This window comes from Protopterus annectens, chromosome 3.part0 (assembly GCF_019279795.1).
Source record: "Protopterus annectens isolate FY-2018-M chromosome 3.part0, PAN1.0, whole genome shotgun sequence".
Classification (NCBI taxonomy): Eukaryota; Metazoa; Chordata; order Ceratodontiformes; family Protopteridae; genus Protopterus; species Protopterus annectens.
The window spans coordinates 654,978,452-655,000,936 of record NC_056731.1 but is presented as its reverse complement, the minus strand read 5'-3'; the positions used below and the strand labels follow the sequence as shown (position 1 = coordinate 655,000,936).

Sequence of the window (22,485 nt, the reverse complement as noted above, 5' to 3'; positions counted from 1 at the left end):
GAATGTGGGATTTGTTTTTTTGAACATGCTTCTACTTCCACCCCGGGTGGCTTACATGCTACTCCATCAGTGCTACTTGGAGGCACAAACATGCTACCATACATACTAAGTCTCTTGGCCAAGAGGCATGCTGTTGCAGTTTGTGTAATTCAGACTTCTTGCTGTGAGTGATACACCTGCAGTGTTATGGGTGTTGCTAATGCACAAACCAAGTCACCACACTCCCTGCCAGAAATAAAAGGTGACATCTGCTGCTCACTCCCATCCTCCACCCACCTTGTTCCCACTGTCCCCTTGCTGTTAAGTGAACATGAATCATCTGAGGCAAAGTCAGGCTTCATCCCGTTATGCCAGGAGGCCAGAGGCACACAGCTGGATGTCAGACTTGGACTTTTTTTTGCCTGACTTCTGACAAACAGTCTGCTTGTTGCAGGCAGACTGTAGTATGAATGCATGTTACCCATTGCATATTCATTACATCTGGCAAAACATATCAGGACATTCAACTGCTGCTAAGTCAATCTTACACGTGTGAAAACAATTGCTCAAAAGTAATCTTACATCTTCTGTACATTTTATTTATACTTACTGTTGCTGATAATTAATTGGTAACTCTCAAGACTGTCTTCTACATACAATAGTGATATGAAAAGTCTTTTATACTGCTTTGGTATTTGAACGTTGTATAGATAAATTTAGCAGTACAAGCACAAAAAGAAAAGTAATAAAAAAAATGTCATGTATTCTGTAGATTGACCTGCGCATATATTTATTGAATTTCTGTTCTAGGAGCCCAGCTGTTGGCCAGGCCTCTTCTAGAAAAGGAAGATGATGCCCATACAGTAGAAAACCCCAACATCTATGTCATTGGTGCTTCCAGGAAAAGGCTTTTGATTGGTGCTGAAGCTGCAGGTTTAGTGAAAGAGTGTACTGATGGAACAATGAGAGTTTTCACATACGATAACAGAAAACTCTTCAGAGAGTATGAAGGTTAGTTACTGGTTTGTTGCTTTGCTGTTGTCTTTTTTCTTGTATAAGTAGAATTGTTAAGAATGTATAGGCATTTGTTTGTGTTTGAAGAATAGTGGTAATTTAGTCAGTCAGTGGGGGATTTGTGTAGTCTGGAGCACATTCCAAAATTCTTACAGTGGAAATATTTCATTAGATCAAGTTACAGTATGACTTGGTTTCAAGAGTGTTGATTTGGAATCTGGTAAATTCACAGTCACTGATAATTTGGGTGTTACAATATCATAAAACAGAACAGGATTATCATATAGAAGGCAAAAAAGGAAATTAAAATTCTTGTAGCTTGCTTATTATTTTAACAAAAAAGGCAGCGAATACATTTAGCAATGGAAGTTCCATCTTTCATTGCATATTACTCTGTGACTGGGGTGAGGCATAATTGTTTCATTACTGCAGTGCAATTTTTCCTTCACTTTTCAGTTTCTGTTGCTGCCTTTTGACATTATTTTTGTACATTGGTTGCAGACACACACACACACACACACACACACACACACACACACACACACACACAGACACACACACAGACACACAGACACACACACACACACACAGATTCCCCTTTCTTAATAGTGTACACAACTATGCACTTTTGCTGGAGCTGGAACATCCTGGCACCTGCTGCACTAAGAATCCTTACATTGTCATTGTGGGTGTCGCTATGTTATAGGCATCCCTTGCATCTCAGTCTGCCCTTCAGAAGCTACATTTGTACTACTGAGGGAAGGACCTGACAAACTGATCTGTTTTATTACTCATGAACATCACTATCAAATGTCCATGTACATTGCATCCACTTAAATATACCTCATCTGCTAAAATTTTCATGAAATTCTGAAATTGCATTTGCACATGATCATCCCTTCTTGTTATGCATGCTAGTAGATATTACCAGTTTCTTTTAATTCTTCTTGGAGCATGTTAGCAATGCACCTTTTAATTAACTTTCCAGTACTGATTAAATATATGTTAAACATGATACTGTACATTTATCAGGATAGAACTGCTTGACCTCACAACATAGTAAAGTGACAGATGGTCATGATTGATCCATTGACTCCCTAAGCACTACCAACAGGGGCAGGACAGAAACTTTAGTCATAAATGTCACCATTTACAGGGGTACTTTTGCTCTGAAACTCACCATTACTTAATTCAAAGGTTACACATACATGGAGATTGGATTGCATATACTGTTTGGAGAAACATATAATCCCCATCTCCATATGTGTGTGTGACTTTGAAGTCATTATATTCAAATGCTGGGAGTGTGGGGATGAAGGCTGATTGCATTGCACTTGGCAAAACTTGCATATCAAAGTGCATTTGGTAGGCGTCCTGGAGCAGATCATCTCTCATTGGGTTATGATCAAGTCTGCAATGTGGTGATATTTTCTCTTTCAATTGAATGTAGCAGATTACTTTCCAAAGCTGATAATTTGTGTAATCTGTAAATATGTGCTGTATCTATTCCCCTTATATACATTTATGGGAGTGACCGCTACACTCTTCCCTTAACTGGAAAATTCTCAGTGTTAATCTAGAATTGAATCGAAAGGTTAGTGACAATTCTGTGATTCACCCAGCTGCCTTGTATCTGTATTTGTAAATCCCATCCCACCTTGGACTATTCCTTTTTTTTTTTTTAATTTAGCTTCATTGTATTTTTTTGTCATACATTATGTCCATTCTTGTGCTTCTTTGTCCTTTCTTTATTAATTGATTAGATATATCTCTTGTCCAATGTAAACCATATTTGAATCAATTAAAGGTCGTACTATGTGGGAAATAGATTCATGGAATACGAAAGGGCTCCAGAACTTGAAAAAGAGGAAACTGTTTCTTCATTTATTTTTGCAGGCTAGGGCATGTTTTATTTTACTTCAACAAACTCATTTGACTAGTGATCAGTGGGCAGTTATTAAGGAAAAAAAATGGATCAGAGAGGTTATAACTTCGGAAGGTAAAACTAATAGCGCGGGGGTCACGATAGTTATAAAAAGCCAATACCAAGAAAAAAATCCTAGACTCTAAAATAGATAAAGAAGGAAGATGGTGCTATGTGATTCTGTCATCTAATGTCTATGATAAACCTATTTTACTTCTTAATATATATGCACCATGTAACAATCAACACCTTTTTATAGTGTCACTTTATTCCATTTTGAACCAATATAATAACTGCTACATAATTATAGGAGGGGACTGGAAATACATATCAAGATCCTAAACTAGATAAATCAACTGCACATAGGTCATTTAATACTCAAGCAGTAATAGTTTTGAGTGAACTTAAAGTCGACTTTAAATTGTATGATCCTTTTAAATACGTAAGCAATCAGTTTAATACGAACAATTTTACATTCTATTCAACTTGTCACAAAATGTGGTCTAGAATAGATTTTTTCTTGATTTCAGAAAGTTTGATTATTCTAGATCCCAGTGTTACCGTACAAGCTCAATACTTATCAGAGCATTCTAAAATTACTTTAAATTTTAATAAAGACCACACAAATAGCTTATCACATAGAGGGTACAATTGTACCCTAAATCCAAATTTATTAAATAAAGAAGATATAATTCAGGAAACTCAGGTTGTTCTTGATCTTCTATTAGTTAGTTTATCTAAACAACATTCACCCGGTATTGAAAGGGTGACAACCAAAGCACAAGTAAGAGGGATTTTTTTTGCAAAAAGCTACCTATTATACAAGAATTCAAACTAGAGATATACAAAGACTGGAAACTAAAATCAAGTCATTAGAACAGGATTTAATTAGGAAATTTAACCAGTAAACAGAAAAAGAACTATTAAAATGTCAAAAGGAGCTCTTCTTGGTCCCGAATAGTAGGTTGTCGTTTTATGAACATAGATTGTTGGCAAAATATGCTAATCATATTCATACGCCTTCAAGGGCATTAGCTAGAATCATTAATCAATCGAAAGTACCTTTTCAGATCACTGAGATACAGTTCAAAAATAATATATATACAAAATCTGAAGATATTATGAGTATGTTTAAAAGGATTTATTCTCAGCTTTACAGTGATCGACAGGAATCTTTCACGAATAGGATTAACAGTGATTTTTTTGCAAAAAATTAGTTTTCCAAAAATTGATGAGAACTCTCAAATAAATTTAATTAAGCCAATTTCCTCTGGGGAAATAGTAGATACAATTAAAAAGTTGAAATCTCATAAAGCACCAGGTCCGGATGGATCGACCGCAGAGTTTTATAAAACTTTTTGTGATTCCTTTGGCAAAATACATCCACATATATTTAATTATATGATTAACAATGGAATTAGTGATCCTCACTTTAATGCATCCAGAACAATTCTTATACCCAAAGAAAATAATGACTTTCATAACCCGGATAACTATAGACCTATCTCTCTTTTAAATATTGACATGAAAATTTTGACATCTATCTTAGCTAATAGATTGAAGAAGGTAATAGACTCAATAATATCTAATGAACAGGCCGGATTTATGAATGCCAGACAAACTACTGACAATACTTTATCACTACATACATTAATTTCTTATGCCTGTCAAAAAATATTCATGTTTATGCTCTCATTATTGATGCACAAAAAGCATTTGATAGAGTTAACTTGAAATTTTTGTTCGATGTTTTATCATACTTTAATATACCTCAATAATTTATTTTAACATTACAAATATTATATAATAACCCATATACAACTTTATATGTTAATAAAAAATTTTCTAAAAGAATACAAATTAAGAACGGAACTCGTCAGGGCTGTCCTTTATCTCCTATATTATTTAATCTGTATTTAGAACCATTATTTTTACATATTAAGCAAAATATATATCATAATGCCCCAATAATTTATGGCACTAAAATATCTATGACTGCCTTTGCTGATGACCTCAATATCTATTGTACGACTCCAATTTCAGATACTAAAAAAATACTAAAAGCAGTGGAAGATTTTGCTGAAGTATCCAACTACAAAATAAACCTTAAAAAAAAAAACTTATTTCCTTTGAAAACACCAAAACCTTTTTCTCTTTTACCATTGGTAGGACAAGTTAAATCGGAGAACAAGATAAAGTACTTGGGTGTTATCTTTTCTACAGATAACAGAGATTTCTGTGTGAATAATGTTAAGTTTCTTTGGGATCATATATTGTCCGACTTAAGAAGATGGAATAATCTGAAATTACCAACAATGGCAAAAGTTTCAATAATTAAAATGAATGTGCTACCCAGAATTTTGTACATTTTTAGAGCCACTCAAGTCTTGATCCCCAGGAAATTTTTCAAACAAATTCACATGGAATCGGCTAAATTTATATGGGAACCTAAGAAGACTAGAATATCATACGACAAATTGATGACTCCGAAAAATAAAGGAGGCCTAGATCTACCTAATTTTGAAATTTATTACTTAATAATAAATTCTAATAGAATCTTAAGAATAGCTTACTATGAGATTTCTAGTAATAAATGGTCACCCAAATGGGTAGTTATGAATCATAAACACGTTGTAAATTTGAATATTAACCCGAAAGCTTTACCTTTTTTAAGTAAAGATCATTTTAAATTATTTTCTTTAATGGAGCATATTAGAGTATATATACGTCTAGTACAAAATATTTTCCAATCATTAAATCTCTTGCAACATATGATGATTTTTCAACCCTTTCATAAGAACCCGAATTTGAAAATTAATAATCAATTAATAGATCTTAAAAAATATCCACTTATAATTAATCTAACTTTACTTGAGATATATCCATATCTTAATCATTCAGTTCATGATATGTTGCAGGGGATGAATCTTCCTAAATTTTACTTAACAATTTTGAGACAATTAAAGGATCTCTCTATAAATTACTTTAAAGACTTTAAAATTGATGAGGAAACGTTAACTAACTGTTCAAATTTATGGTTAACTCTTAGACAAGATACCAAATTTATTACCTCTACAAGTGAACTGATAAAAGAGTTGAAATACCAAAATCAAATACTCTTGTCAAAATATTGGAAAGATAAAATACCATTGATAGAAGATAATAAAATACTAAAGGCAATTAACTTAACAATAAAATCAGTTTCTCTCCAAAAATTAATATTTACACAATTGATGATATTTAATAATGCCTACTATACACGCCTTAGCTTGCATAAATTTAACTCAAAAAACTCGCCCAAATGTCCATACTGTAAAGATCAAATGGTGGACCTCTTGCACATGTTCTAGAGCTGTAAATGTATATACAAGCTTTGGAATTCCTTAAAAATCCAACTACAAAAGATGGGTTATCAACAGTCTACACTTTCTTGGGAGTTCATGATTCTACATATCCCTCCTAATAATTTGGATAGAACCCAAATGATTATACTTATTAATATTTTCTTACTAATGAAACTTTATATAGCTACAAATTGGTTGACTCCATTCCAAACTTCATGGGAAAACTTTAAAGGTTTAGCCATGAAACATATTTTAGCACACAAACTTTTAATTAAGGATAATAAAAGGAATATTAATAACCCGAAGGTGTCGGAACAAATTTTCAACATTATATTAGTTTAATGTACCAAACTCAGTTCAACCCCAGGACATGCATACTTAGTTTGAAAGTTGGTAAGAACAATTAATTTTAATGATAGTAGATATTTTGACTCTTGTTATCACATGTTCCTTTCTTTTCTTCATTGATGTTGTTTAACGGATGGAAGCATTTATGTAAATAGTGTGCATAGTTTGCAGTATGGGTGTTACTAGCTTAATTTGGGTATTATTTGTATCTCTTTTTCTTTGCTGTTTTTTTTTCTTTATTGTATAAAAAAATTGATAAAATAATAAAGATTTATTATTGAAAAAAATATATATATCTCCAAGTGTCTGTGGATTGCACAATGCTCTGTTTCTTCTGTCCTTCAAACACTGTAATTATTTATATTTATATAAGAGATTCTGTTATTTCCAGATTTATCCCCTTATGTAATACAATTGAAGAGCCCCATTCTGTAATTGTAATTGTAATGGCATTATTTATTTTTTAATTTGTGATTATGGTAGGAAATGGTTTCCTTTGGGCATTTTTTTTGTCAGTAATTATGTCAGATTTTTTCATCTGGACAAATTACTGTTGGCCTCATACACATACTGGAGTGCATATGTGAACATACAGACACATTCGCGCACACACACACACACACACACACACACACACACACACACACACACACATACACAAAAACACATTTTTGCCAGAAGAAGGAGACCTGCAAGATGTGTTTTGTGCCCTGTTATTGGAGCTATTTCTGCCTTTTCACCCATGTGTATTCTCTTTGTCCCATCTCCTCTTAAATCACTATTTTAATCTTCAACAGCCAGTGTCAAAATTTCCCATTTATCCACCACTCTTTGCATGATGAATTGCTTTGTCATATCTGGGTTGAGTTTTGGAAGCTGTAAGTTTGAGGTCATGCCATTTCTTGTGTACCCTGTTCCTCCTACCCAGTTCTGTCCCTTCACACTCCCCTGCAAGTATTTTATGGATGCAGATGTTGTTGCCACTTTTCCTTTATTTCTCCAGAGTACACTCTGAGACTAAGTTTGACTTGTATGTCTCTTACATTCCCTTTATATAACTTATAGCCTTCTTCTGCATTGTTTCTATGAGATATGTGGCCCTCATCCTGTAGGGGTCACCAGGACTGGACACAGTACTCCAGCCGATCCATCATCAGTGATTTGATATTCGCACAATTACTTTCATGAGCCTGGAGTTATAGTCTTCTGTTGCCATTCTTTGATCATACTTGTAATACTTGCACAATAATGTTGTCCTGTGTATCCCCAATTATAACATAGGTTCATAGGTGTGTACTAGGCTAATGGTTCTGGAGCCTTTACAAGCCTAGCCCATAGAAGTGCCCTGGCATTGTGCCACCCAACGTTAGTTCCTAGTGCCTCTATCAAGTAGAGCCACTGGAGTGATCCCGGGGAGAACTTTCTATTACCCATCCATTCATCAAGATTTCTCTTGAACAGGGACAGCAAGGTGCTCTGACATGTATGGGAAATCTATTCTAGAGCATGAACAGTCTCTAGGTGAGGAACCTGTCCCTCCAGCATGTTCTGTTGATTGTGGTAATGAGGCTGAGGTCTCTGGAGCATGTGGTGTGGAGGGATTGGGATTTCTTTACATGTAGCATTTGTAACAGAGCTGGGTCAGACATGGCTTTGTAAGTCAAGCAGAGATCACTTCTAAGTAGACAATGTGAGACAGAGAATAGCTGGAGTCTTTTGAGTCTGTCCATGTAGGACATGTGTTTAATACCTAGGATCCTCTTCATGAGGTACTTCTGTGGCTTCTCCAGCTGATGTTCATTGTGTTTCACTGTTGCAGTCATTACAATTGGGTTATCCTGCTGGCAGGCTACCCGCAGTCAGCCTCAATTCCATAGTCTAGGTCTGGTGTCAGTTGCTGTCGCCTCCTCTCTGATGTCAGTGCACTAGGGTTATAAAAGATGCAGCCAACACCATTTTCTTCTGTCTTTCTTGCGGCATGGTACCCAAAGCAAAAGCAGTTCGCAAGTGCCGGTTGGCCGACTCCTGAGATTTTCAAATTCGAATTTCAGATACGAAGTCTTCATTAAAGCCAAGTACCCTTTTGGGGAAACTTTTTTCTTGCTCCAGACCGATGTCAGAAAAAGTTAATAATTGTATTTCTTGTGGGAAGCAAATACCTCATAAGGATTTTTATTCTTACTGTATTCCTTGCCTAGACCCTGATCACAACGTTGCTAGTTGTCGGTTTTGTGCTAGATTTAACCAACGCACTATTAAGCATCGGTACAATTTTGCATTTCATTACTTTGGCAGAAGATTCAATTATATAATGCCGTCGGAACAGCTGACTACTGGAGTTTATAAAAAGCGCAAAGAAAAAGACAGGCATCCGAGGTCCAAAACCGACGATGAGGCTTCTGCTAGGCCTGTTGCCGGTTCGCCGGTTCTCAGTGAGCTGCTTTCGCAGCCCCTGACGCAAGCTACCTCAGAGCCACAGGCTGCTTCCACCTCCCATGTGGAGCTGACTAGGCCACTGGAAACTCAAGGTATTGGACACTCGGAAACTATTCCCTCAAATGGGTCCGGAGCCGCTGAGCAGGCATCGGCTTCTGAGGGTGTTTTCAGGCCTACACAGTTATATGTGAAACCTACTTCAGCTTCAAAGGCAAAGACTAAAGCAGCTCTAAAGACAAAGAAACAAGTACAGCATTCTCCTGGACAGGCCACCATGCCTAAAAACAGATGCTTAAAATGGCCGAAGACCTAATTACTTTGATCAGGGGTTCCCATCCTCCTCCTGATAAGAGGCCTAGGCAAGAGATAGAATATGAATGTTCAGATCAGGTTTCCATTTCCTCTGATTCCTCTTCTGAACAAGAATATTCTTTTCCTCCCTATGAGGATTCTGATGCTGAAGAATCTATCCCTTCAGCCTCTCCTCTTGAGGATTATTCTTTTGGGGAGACACTGCATACTATGAGGAAGCATTTCCACTGGGAGAGCCAAGATTACTTAGAATCCAAGAAAAGGCTCAGAGACTTCCTTTTATTACCACAGCACAGGCCCCTTGCTATCCCTGCTGTTTTAGACATTGTAGATGATGTATTCTCAGAGTCCAGTCTGTCTCCAGACTCTTTACCACCAGCTCCTGTTAAGCCAGACAGATACTACAGGGTTCCTGATTCATATAAGTTTCTTTATAAAATCCCTGCTGCTGACCCAGAAACTATCTCTCATGGTTCCAAAGGGGTCAAGGCTTCCACTGCAAAAGCCCTATCCCCTCTGATAGGGATTCTAGGGCCCTGGACAGATGGGGGAAAAAGATTTATACTTCTGCTACCTTGGCTGTAAGAGCTTTAAATTGCCAGTTTCATATGCTTAAATATCAGCAATATCTTATGTCACTGCTTAAACAGAAAATGTTGACAAATTCAGAATGTGCAGAAAACAAAGAAATGCAGGATTTTTTGCATGCAGCTGAACAAGTGGGAAAGCATATTTTGCAATGTGGTTTTGATTCTCTAGAGGCCTCCTGCAGGGCCGCTGTTACAGGTTCTGTCATTAGGGGCATGCTTGGTTAAAAGAACAGAATCTGCCTGATCATGTTAAAGCAAAACTATTAGAAAATGGAGGATAAAGCTAAATCTATGCAAACAGTCAAGGATTTCTTGCAGGTGCATCCTCCCAGATTTAGCAGGAACTGGCCTACAAAGAATTGGTACTTTCCAGTGTCAGACAGGCCACAAAGAATACAGACACCCCAGAGGCAGATCACAGCCCCAAGGCTCATACAGGCCTAAACAATGGGGTGCTTCTACCTCCAAAAGCGGAGAAGAAAAATCACAGCCATACAGGAAACATTCTCAATGACTTTCCCCTGCCAGCTCCAAGCACTTATCTTCTGGCAGCCCCTTTGGGAGGAAAACTAGCACTCTTTTCACAAAATTGACACATGATCACCCAGGACAAATGGGTCTTAAATATCGTAACACAAGGCTACAGGTTCCACTTTCAGACCCTGCCAAAGCCAAACGGTATGCCAGGCCTACCACACAATCAATGGGCAGAGGCACAAAAACAAGTTTCAGCCCTCATGGACATGAGAGCCATTCAGCTAGTACCACAACAAGAGCAGGGACTAGGATTCTACTCAAGGCTATTCTTGGTGCCCAGAAAGGACAAAGCCTGGAGACCAATACTGGACCTGTCTATCCTAAACACATTCCTGGATATTCCAAAATTCAAAATGTTAACTCTGCAGCAGCTTCTGCCCATGCTGGGCAAGAAGGCTTGGCTTGTGACTTTAGACCCAAAAGAGGCATACCTGCATGTCCCAATCAGACAATCATGTAGAAGATACCTCATATTTATAGCTGGCTCAAAGCACTACCAATTCACTGCACTGCCCTTTGGCTCATCTACTGTGCCCAGGGTCTTCACAAAATGCCTGGCACCAGTGATTGCATTTTGCAGACAAAGAGGAATACAAATATACCCTTACTTGGACGACTGCCTTATTCAAGCAGAGAACAAGGACATTCTACTACAGCATCTGGCGTTTGTAAAAAGATTACTAACAGGTAAACCACAGGTACACATACATACATACACATACATAGGTACACAGTAAACGAAAATAAATCAAAACTCGTACCCTCTCAAGAGATAATATTCCTGGGTGCAAGCTTAAATGCAACTGCCCAGATGGCTTATCTCAAGCCAGACAAACGCAGACAACTGACTACTTATTTCAAAATGTTGCCAACAAAGACCCAGTTATCTGCAAGAAAAATTCTGCAGGCTTTGGGCTTCATGGCATCCTGCATTCTACTAATTCCATATGCAAAACTGCATATGAGGAAACTTCAATGGTATCTAAAAAGTGTTTGGACTCAACATTGCCACAGCCTGGAAACAATAATTACGCTCATTCCCTGCCTGCAACAGGAGTTTCTATGGTGGGCAAAAGCCTATCACCACAACATGGGACAGCCATTCACCTTACCCACAGCCAGGCAGACATTGACAACAGATGCATCAGATTATGCCTGGGGGACCCATATGACAGGAAGAAGTATTCAGGGCACATGGTCCGCAAGTCAAATGCATCTACATATCAAGAGATGCTAGCTGTTCAGAATGCCCTGACAGCCTTCAAGGATCTACTTCATCCAGGACAACTACTGATAAGGACGGACAATACTACAGTCATGTGGTACATAAACAAGCAGGGAGGCACACATTCCTACCCCCTCTGCAGGCTAGCCATGAACTTGTGGGACACAGCATTGACTTACCAAGTACATCTGCAAGCGCAATTCCTGCCAGGAAGGACAAATACTCTGGCAGATGAATTAAGCAGAAACCTAATGGATCCCCCACGAGTGGAAATTGGATCCACAAGTCTTCAACACGATAACAAGGAACTGGGGATGCCCGGACATAGACCTATTTGCCTCCCCTCACAATTTCCAACTACAGAGATTCTGCACAAGGACTTATCACAAGCAAGCATGGAAAGTGGATGAGTGGATGCTCTATCTTTCTGCTGGAAAGACCTAACAGTATATGCCTTCCCTTCTCTGCCTCTCCTTCCCAAGGTACTCCTCAAGGTCAGACAAGAGAGGCCAAAAATGATACTGATTGCCCCGGACTGGCCCCGACAGCACTGGTACCCAAATCCTAAAGAGCTTGTCTCAATGCCCAGCTTGGACATTGCCTCAAATTCCTCACTTATTGACCCAACAAGACAGTCAGATACTGCACAGCCAACTCAGGACCTTAAACCTGACAGCATGGTGGATAATGTAGGCAGTCAAAACACACCTCTCTCTAAAGCAGTGATGGATGTTATTTTGGAGGCCAGGAGGCCTAGCACCAGAAAATCTTATGCAGAAAAATGGAAGAAATTCTGCGTGTGGAACCAGGCACAAGGTTTTGACACGACTGTTCCAAATATTCCTCAGATTTTGCAATACCTAACTGAGATGCTTGATAAAGGCCTTTTCTTTTCATCATTTAAAATTCATGTCTCTGCCATTTCAGCTCATTACAATACAGATCCACCTATTTTTTCCTCATCCATTATTAAGGCAGTACCTCAGAGGGGCCAAAAACATAAGACCTCCAAGGAGAGCACCAATACCTGCATGGGACCTCAACTATGTCTTGGAAAAACTCACACTGCCTCCATTTGAACCAGCCTCTGCAGCTGATATAAAATTCTTATCCTGGAAAACAGCTCTGCTCCTAGCAATGACCTCTGCTAGACGAGTCTCAGAGTTACAGGCACTCATGGCTGTGGAACCTTTTATCATTTTCCATCCTGACAGAATTTCTCTGCGGACAAACCGTACATTTATGCCTAAGGTAGTGTCCAATGTGGCCTTAACCAAACAATTCATTTGCCTACCTTTTATCCAAACCCTCATAATAAGGGTGAGAGAATTCTGCATTCTTTGGACATTCACAGGCAGCTACGCTTCTACTTGGACAGAACCAAAGCTTTCAGAAAGACTGAACAACTTCTAGTGGCATATGCTGCAGTATCACAAGGAAAACCTATCTCAAAGCAGACTATTTCAAAGTGGATAGGCCACTGCATTTGTTTCTACTATTCACAGCATGGCAAATCAGTGCCTAAGGGCATTATGCCACATTCAGCCAGAGCAGCAGCCACATCAGCAGCCTTCCTCAGAGGAGTACCAACCAAAGACATCTTAGAGGCTGCAACTTGGAGTTCAGTGCATACTTTTACAAAGCACTATCACTTACCTCTGTACTCTAAATCCAGGGCAGGCTTTGCCACTGCAGTTCTGCAGGGCCTGATAGCCTCTCCTAATCCTATTTAGCACCAGCCTCCCAACCTTAGCTTTGGGATTCAACCCAATTGTAATGACTGCAACAGTGAAACATGATGAACATAGTACAGTTGTGTACCTACCATAAATGTAGATGTTCGAGTGTATTCACTGTTGCAGTCCAGGTTACCCTCCAACCACCCCCCCTTTTTCCTTTGCTGGGGCTTTTCTGTACTTCTCTATTCTATACAACCTATGTGGTGTATTTGCTTGTAGATGAAGGTAAAGTTGTTTTTTGTGCATGCATGCTTATTAGCATAATTTAGCCTACCATTTTAGGGGCACTTGACATCTGGGGCAAGAAAAACTGAAGAAAATGGCGTTGGCTGCATCTTTTATATCCCTGGCGCACTGACGTCAGGGAGGAGGAGACAGCAACCGATGCCGAACCTAGACTTTGGAATTCAGGCCGACTGCGGGTATCCTGCCAGCAGGATAACTCAACTGTAATGACTGCAACAGTGAATACACTCAAACATCTACATTTATGGTAGGTACACAACTGTACTTTGCAGGTGTCTAGTGAGATGCATGCCAAATGGGGCATTATGCTCAGTGATGGAGGAAAGGATTGGCAGATTCAGTTACCATTCAGGAATGAATGGGCCGGTAGTAATCTTTCATAGTCAATTGAATTTAAGTAGAGGAGTCACTGGGCATGTCCTGCAGAAAATACAACAAAAAAAAAGCGATCTTTAGGCATGTAGCATGTCTCCAGCTTCTGAGTTAAAGCAGGCCAGACTTTTTTCCTCCAAGGTGTCTGTCTGCCAAGTTTGCGCAATCTGTCTCTTCCTTTAGAAGCTTCCCTGAGGAGGGCCTATTTTGCAGGAGATGTTGACTCACCTTTAAAGTCTTTCCTGCCAGATACTGAAGATAAATTCCCCATCTCACCTCCTGGTGACTCCATATTTGAGGGACACCTTAAACTATTCTGAAAGAAAGTATGTTGGCCCTTTTTCACCTCATTATTGTAAGACAAGATTGTTCAGGAAGTCATCTTCTCTCCCAGTTCAACTTCATGGATGATTTCCCTGGTGGACAAGATAACTTTGATTATCTAGAAGGTTTGAAAGGAACAAGACATGGTGGTCCAACTTCCAAGAAGAGGAAACCCCATCTTTTGTCTGTCCCTTGACAGGGTCTCCCTATTAAAGGAATCTGTCATAGATGCCGTCTTTGCAGTCCTCAAAGCCCAGCAATTAAGTCACACTTCAGCAGAGAATCCAGGATTGCTGCAGGAACCATGTTTTGTGTCTTCCGCATTTCCAGTAAAGGGTGCTCAACTATGTATCACATATGTTAGGTTTCCACCCTGATCTTGAAGTTAGATTCCAAAATATGCTTTAACAGTTACTGGGGGACCAAACAGAACAAAGATGATGGCTAATGGCAGCTTTTGTTTCCAACCTTCCATATGCCTGTTTGCAATGCTGTGGATGGATTGGTTAGGGCAGCAGGTGCCAGCAATATAGTGTGTCACCACACCTGGCTGCAACTGATGAATTTTGATGGCACTTTTAAATTCTTGAATGGCCCATTTAATGCTTTCAAACTGTTCATGCCACAAATCAGAAAGAAGCTCCAAGAGAGGTACTGGTATGGCAAGATGTTAATTGCTGTGGAGGATTTGTTTTCAGACATTACAGAGGCACTTTGCTTGGCATATAAAAATCCCAAGCAAATGTGGTTCAAACATTCCTTTCAACGGCAACAGAGCCAGCAACCTGAGAGGGATACATGAACCCATGACATTGAATGTCTGTTTTCAGGTGGGAACAACTGGCAAAATAATGGGTCCCCAGATTTTTCCACCCACTGAGCAGTTCCAGCAGAACTCCTGAGTTCTTATCTGGCTGTCCTGCTCTGTGCATCCATACACACATTCATACAAATATATCCTTCCATGTCACTGTTGCAGTATTCCTTACATAGGGGATCTCCTGCCAAGGATATCCCAACATCCGACCAGTATACCAATCAAAGGGGAATCTGCATATCGTAGTGAGGGAGGAAATCCCTACTATGCTACTGAGTGTTGACAAGTGTCCATCACTTCCAAGGCTTTTTGTGTGGACGTTCTGCAGAAAAAGAAACAAAAAAAAACAAACATATTTCCCCTGCAGTTAAGGTTCTGCAACAAGATTGGTAGGATTTTACTCAGGGGTTGTTTAAGGCTTTAGTGGCTTTAACGACTAGGGGTCTGTGTGTTTGCCCTCCTTGGTCTTCCAGTCCTCTTAAAAGACCTAGGGAGCAGGATTCCTCTGATGAGGAATGGTTAGGATTTGAGGGAAGAGTCGCAAGCCTACTCTTCTCAGATCCCTTACCACTTGGACTGTGGTTCAGAGGAAGAGGAGTCTATTAATCCAGATTCCCCTTTAGAGGAACTGTCCTTTGGGGACACTGTTTCCTATATGATGGAATTCTTTAAGTGGAACTATTCTCATGCTTCTGATATCCAGAAGAGGTATTATGAACACTTGCAGACGGAGTCTCCCAAACCTGCTTTTCATCCAGTTTTGGCTGCCTTCCTGGATACCTTTTCATCAGCTTCTGAAGCACCTGATTCTCATCCCCCAACTCCTAAGAAACCTGACAGATTTTTCAAGGTGCCTGATGTATGTAAATTTCTGTATAAATGACCTTCTGATGATCCTTTTGTGATGTCTGTCTCTTCTGACAAACTCTCCAAGCTGTTGCCCTCTACTAAGCTTCTTCCTTCAGATAAGGGTAATAGAGCCACAAAGAGGCTGGGCAAAAAGTTCTACTGTGTCATTTAGGGCTATAAATTATCAGACTCGTATGACCAGGTATGTTCTAGCTCTTCTCCCTCACATTTTTCAGGTAATTTCTAATCTTCCTGATTTTGAGGGGAAAGTTTCGGCCCTTGCCTTGTTGGGTTCTGTCTCTCATGTTGGCCATCACTCTATTGAATGCAGTTGTAATGCAGCTGATGCTTCTTCCAAGGTGCTGTATTTGGTTCTGTTATGATGTTTACTCTTGGTTTCACCTTCAGGGTTTACCCAGTAGCATTAAGGCCAAACTATTGTATGCTCCTTTGGATAACAAAAATCTTTTTGGTACTGCTGCTGCCAAACTTTTTAAATCTCTCCTGGATAAGGGCAAAGTCTTGCAGAAGTTGAAATGTAGTTTTGTTTCTCCTTTTCCAGAGTGTCACAGGAATTATCCGTCCAACTCTGCTTTTGATCGCAGACAGTCTTGCCCTCCACCTAAGGGTATAAAGGGTTCTAGACATGTACCTCCTGCTAAATCTACATAAACCCTCTAGTCACAAGAAACCTCCTTTTCAGAACACGCCAGGTTCTGACCATTTGCTTACCTTTTTCCTCAGCCAGGTTCCTTTGTGCCTTCTTTCCCTGTCCCTTTCAAATTGGTTAAGGATCACAACAGACTGTTGGGTTCTGTCTGTTATCCACCAGGGGTATTTCATGGTTTTGAAATCTTTTCCTCCCTTTCTGGGCATCCCTCAACCTCCTTGAGAACAGTTTCCTCTCTTCCCAGAGGTACTTCATTCTCTGTTCACCCAGGGCAACATTTAAGCTGTGCCCCCTGCCTGGGAAGGGATGGGATTTTATTCCACATTGTTTCTGGTTCCTAGGAAGGAGGGTACCTGGAGACCAATTATGGACCTTTTTCAACTCAACACCTTTCTCAATGTCCCCTCCTTTCTGGTGTTGTCTCTTCAACCTTATTTCCTTTTCTTCTTCACCCCCAGGTCTTTCTGGCCTCTCTGGATCTCAAGGATGCCTACCTTCATTTTCACATCCACCCCCTTTTCAAAAAAATTTTGCATTTCTCTGTTTCTTCCTTGCATTTTCAGTTTTCTGCTTTGTCCTTTGGGTTATCTGCTGCCCCAAGGGTATTTACCAAATGCCTCAGACATGTCATTGCTTTTTTGCAAGATGAAAGGGTTTCAGAACTTTCCTTAGCTGGATGACCTACTCATTCAAGCTTCGTTCCCGCTTCAGGATCTTCAGTTTACTATTTCCCTGCTGCAAAGTCTGGGGTTCAGCATAAACTTTCAAAAATCAGTTTTGACTGCTTCTCAGGATAAGGTTTTCCATAGTTGCAGGATCCAGATGATCACATATGGTATATGAGCCTGCCCCCAAGGCCCTGTCTCTGATTACCTTTTCCAGTCTCTTCTTCCTCTGGCTTCAGTTACGGCCAAGGACTTTCTCAGGGTCCTTGGGTTTATGGCTTTCACCATTCCCATGCTGACTCTGGCCAGGCTATATATGAGAAAGCATCGGTGGTACCTCAAGTCAGTATGGCTTCAACATTGTCACCTCCTTAGACTTCTTAGTCTAATTCCTTCCTTGTCCTCAGGCTCAACTTCATTGGTGGATTCATCATCTGTCTCTCTCTACCCTTGGCTTCCTTTCCTAGTCTCCAGCCCTGACTCAAGAGCTGCAGTGGATATAAAAAGTGTACACACCCCTGTTAAAATGACAGGTTTTTCTGATATATAAAATGAGCTCACAATAAATCATTACAAAATATTTCCCACCTTTAATGTGACCTATAACCTGTGCAGTTCAATTGAAAAACAAACAAATCTGTTAGGGGTAAAATATAACACATAAAATGCATATACAATAAGTTGGTTGCATATGTGTGCGCACCCTTACACTAATTCTTTGTTGAAGCACCTTCTGATTTAATTACAACATTCAGTCTTCTTGGGTAGGAGTCTTGACTTGGCAGTATTTGCCCACTCTTCCTTGCAAAAGCCCTACAAATCTGTCAGGTTGTGAGGGCATCTCTTGTGTACAGCTCTGTTCAGGTCACCCTGCAGATTTTCTGCTGGATTTAGGTCTGGGCTCTGGATGGCCCAAAACTCCAAAACTTTGATTGTCTTCTGGTGAAGCCATTCTTTTGTTGATTTGGATGTATGCTGTGGATCATCGTCATGTTGAAAGGTGAAATTCCCTTCATCTTCAGCTTTTAAGCAAACGCCTGAAGGTTTTGGGCCAAAAGTGACTGGTATTTGGGACTGATCATAATTCCCTTCACTTTGACTAAAGCCACAGTTCCAGCTTATGAAAAGCTACCACAAAGCAGGACACTGCTACCACCATGCTTCATCATGGGGATGAAGTTCTTTGGGTGATGCAAAGTGTTGTTTTTGCGCCAAACGTACCTTTTGAAATTGTGGCCAAAAAGTTCAACCTTGGTCTCATTAAACCATAACACATTTTCCCACGTGCTTTTGGGAGACTTGATGTATTGTTTCGCATATTTTAGCAAGGCTTGAATGTTTTTCTTTGTGAGAAAAGGCTTCCATCTTCCAACCCTACCCCATAGTCTAGACGTATGGAGAATATGAGAGGTAGTTGTCACATGTAGTACACAACCAGTACTTGCCAGAGATTCCTGCAACTCCTTCAGTGTTGCTGTAGGTCTCCTGGCAGCCTCCCTGACCAGTTTTTGTCTTGTCTTTTCATCAGTCTTGGAGGGATGTCCAGTTCTTTGCAATGTCACTGTTGTCACATATTTTCTCCACTTTTTGATGACTGACTTCACTGTGTTTCATGGTATATCCAATGCTGTGGACATGTTTTTGTACCCTTCTCCTGACTGATACCTTTCAACAATGAGATTGCTTTGATGCTTTGTACACCCTCTGCGAACCATGGCTTTTGCTGTAGCAGGCAACTGAGTAAATGTCAGGAAAATCCTTCTAGGACAGCTGAACGTTATTTGGGGTTAATCAGAGTTTCTTTCATTGATGGCAGGTGTGTACCCAAGAAGACTGAATGGTGTAATTAAATCAAAAGGTGCTTTAACAAAGTGTTAGTTTAAGGGTATGCAAACGTACGCAACCAGCTTATTGTACATTTTTTATTTTCTATATTTTTTCCCCTAGCAAATTTGTTTTCAGTTGAATTGTACAGGTTATAGGTCAAACTAAAGGTGGAAATAGTTTTGAAATGATTTATTGTGATCTACTTTTTTATATCACAAAAACTTGGCATTTTAACAGGGGTATGTACACTTTTTATATCCATTGTATTTACAGATGCCTTAAACAGGGGGTGGGAAGCTTCCTTTGGCTCTCTCAAGATTCAGGATCTCTGCCCTCTTCATCAGAGGTTAGACCACATCAGCATCAAGGAAGTGAGGGCTCTGCTTCTAGCTCTTTAGGCTTTTCATATTCTCTTTCATCCTAGCCCCTCAAAGTTTTGACAGACAATACCACAGTGGTTTGATATGTCAACAAGCAACTGGATACAAGGTCTTACCTCCTTTGCAGGCTAGTTGTTCAAGTCTGAGATCCAGCGTCCAGTGTCAAGTGACTCTTCAAGGTGTCTGCATTCCCTCCCAGCATAATCTAGTTGCAGCCTCTTTGAGTAGGTCCATAATGAAAGTTCCTGAATAGCTGTATCACAGAGATGTGGTCCTGGACATTGTTCATCAGTGGGGTACTCCTCTGGTAGATCTTTTTGCCTCCCCTCTGAACAGACAACTTCCTCTTTTCTGTTCCAGAGTTGCGAGTCCTCTGGCTTGGAAAGTGGATGCCCTGTCTTTTCCTTGGAAAGGAATGCTTCTGTATGCCTTCCTTCCCCTACCACTGCTTCTGAGAGTCTTGTACTAGATCAGGCAGGACCCCTCCAAAATCTTGTTAGAGACTCTTTTTTGGCCCAGACAGCATTGGTTCCCCCTTCTTTCTCACTTAGCCAGGGGCAATTACTACAAGTTACCTCACCGGGTGGACTTTCTCACACAAGACAAGGGGTTTGTTATCCATCCTTACATGCTCAGTCTTCAGCTGACACTATGAATGATAGGGTTTTGATCCCTTTTAGGCATCCTTTGGGTCCTGCAGGAGGCTAGGAAGGACACTACCAGGAAATCATATTTATCCAAATGAAAGAGATTTTCTGACTGATGCCTTTCTTACTATCAAGATCTTCTATCCTCAGAGGTTCTTCTGGTCCTCTCTTATTTGTGTGATCTGCTTTAAGCTGGGTTGGCATATTCTTCAGTTAAAGCTCACCTGTCAGCAATTTCTGTTGGTCTGCGATTGACTGTTCCTCTGGCCTCTAGATTTGAGGGCAAACAATTTCTCAAAGGTGTCCTCCATATCAGGCCTCCCAGGAAGCCTATTCCTCCTTCCTAGGACCTCAGTTTTGTTCTTGAAAAATTGACTCCGGCTCCTTTTAAGCATGCTGCTTCAGCTTCCTTAAGACATTGTACTTGGAAGACTGTTCTTTTTTCGGCTCTTACTTCAATCAAGAGGGTTTCTGAACTTCAGGCTCTCATGGCTGTCCCCTCTTCTAAGTTTTCCACTGGAACAGGGTGTTTCTTCGTAGTAATCCTCCTTTTATGCCCATGGTGGTCAGTGAGTTATCCTGTAATCAGTCTATTCATTTGCCTTCTGTTTTTCATTCTCCACAGTCTGCCATTTAGAAGGATCTTCACACCTTGGACTTGCATAGATGGCTCAGATGTTATATGGATAACGCTAAAGTTATTCACAAATCAGAGCAGATTTTTGATCTGAAGTTGTTGTTTTTCATTTGATCTTCAACATTTGGATTCAGATCTGACATTGGATCTGACTTGGCTGTACACCTTAGTTCTTGGATCCAAAAAAATCTGAGCTCCTCCCCTACCCACAATGCCCTGCTCTGCCTTCAATTCTCAGATCTCATTTGTCACGTTTTCGAACAGTGTCGGGATTGCATTTGTCTGAGCTCCTTTGAGGTGTAGTGAGTAGTTTTGATAATTTTCTTCTAATTTTTCCTTCCTATTGTAGTTCTTCTTCCTACTTTCCCCCCCATCCTCTTTCTTTCTATCCACATGGGTCCATTTAGTTTCTTACAGTTCCTTCTGCTTCTTATGGCATTTTTCCTTCTTATATATTTAAAAAAAAAAAAACTAAAAGGTTTCTAACTTAGAAACCCCTTTCCTTTATTAGGCTGCTTGTCTTCTGCCTTTCCAGTATGTCAGATAAACCAGCTGGGTTTAGGAAGTGTGCTATGTGTGGACATAAGATCCCTCTTTCAGATGCTCACACAGAGTGTGTTGTTTGCTTTGGGGCCTCTATTCTGGACTTTTCTTGTACTATTTGTGCTGGTTTCAGCTAGTGAGTGCTGATTGATAGGAGGTATAAACTCATCCTTAAGAGCCTTTTACCCACTTCCTCCTCCTCCTCCTCCTCCATGACTCCTTCCACTTCAGAGGCTCAAACCCCCTCCAAGAAGCACAAGGAGAAGAAATGGTCCACAGACAGAGCTTCTTCTTTGCCTGGTGAGCCTCCTTGTAAGTCCGCCAAGACTTTGAATCCTATGTCCTCGGCTCCAAGTGTTGGCAAAAAATCTGCCCAGCTCCTATCTCCAAGGTTCTCTCCAGAGCAGATTTCCTCAAGGCCCAAGTCACCATTATTACAGACTCCTAGACCAGCCTCCTGGCCACCTTCTGTTGTTTCTTCCGCCAGATGCTGACAGAGCCTTTCTGAAGCTGAGATTGGCAGGATGCTGATTAGGTTCCTCAAGGCACAAATTCAGCTGGGGGTTTTGCCTGCTCTGTCCCCTGTTAGATCCTGTAGCCACCAGCCTTTCTTTGTTCCCATCTCTCCTTCTCCAATTCGACCTCTGGTTTCAGAGTTGTCAGGTCCAAGGATCCCAAGATTCGACACGTCGGAGCTGACAGGTATGATTAGCTTGACTCAAATGGTTGCGCTGAGTAGTTTGGCCCAGACAGTCTCAGATCGGGGCGACTCTTGGAGCTGTAGTGTGACTGTTGGATTCATGTCAGCTGCAAAGTATTTGGAGTTGTCTCTTCCCTTCAGAACCTTGGCGGTTGATAGTTCGGCTCCGAATCCCCTCTCTGATCCAGGAGTGGCGGGACTCTTAGGGTTTCTCCTCCAATAGCTTTGGCTATGGCAGTGGCTTCATTGGATCCCAGTTCACCCTCAGCATTTGAGGTGGTGGAGAGAGTTCTCTCCACTCCTAGGAGAGCCTCTACTCTCCCTTCCTTAGAGCCTGGTCCCTCCTCAGGAGAATTTGTG

At 40.4% G+C, this 22,485-nt stretch overlaps 1 protein-coding gene across 3 annotated transcripts in view; it reads left to right on the top strand.

Annotated features, from left to right (window-relative positions):
* ANO10 (anoctamin 10) overlaps nt 1–22,485 on the top strand; it is a 1,956,032-nt gene that overhangs the window by 306,660 nt on the left and 1,626,887 nt on the right. For all 3 annotated transcript variants that reach the window (XM_044065053.1, XM_044065056.1, XM_044065055.1), the window contains exon 3: nt 790–990. In XM_044065053.1, coding sequence (XP_043920988.1) covers nt 790–990 — 201 coding nt within the window. The remainder of the gene's footprint in view (nt 1–789; nt 991–22,485) is intronic.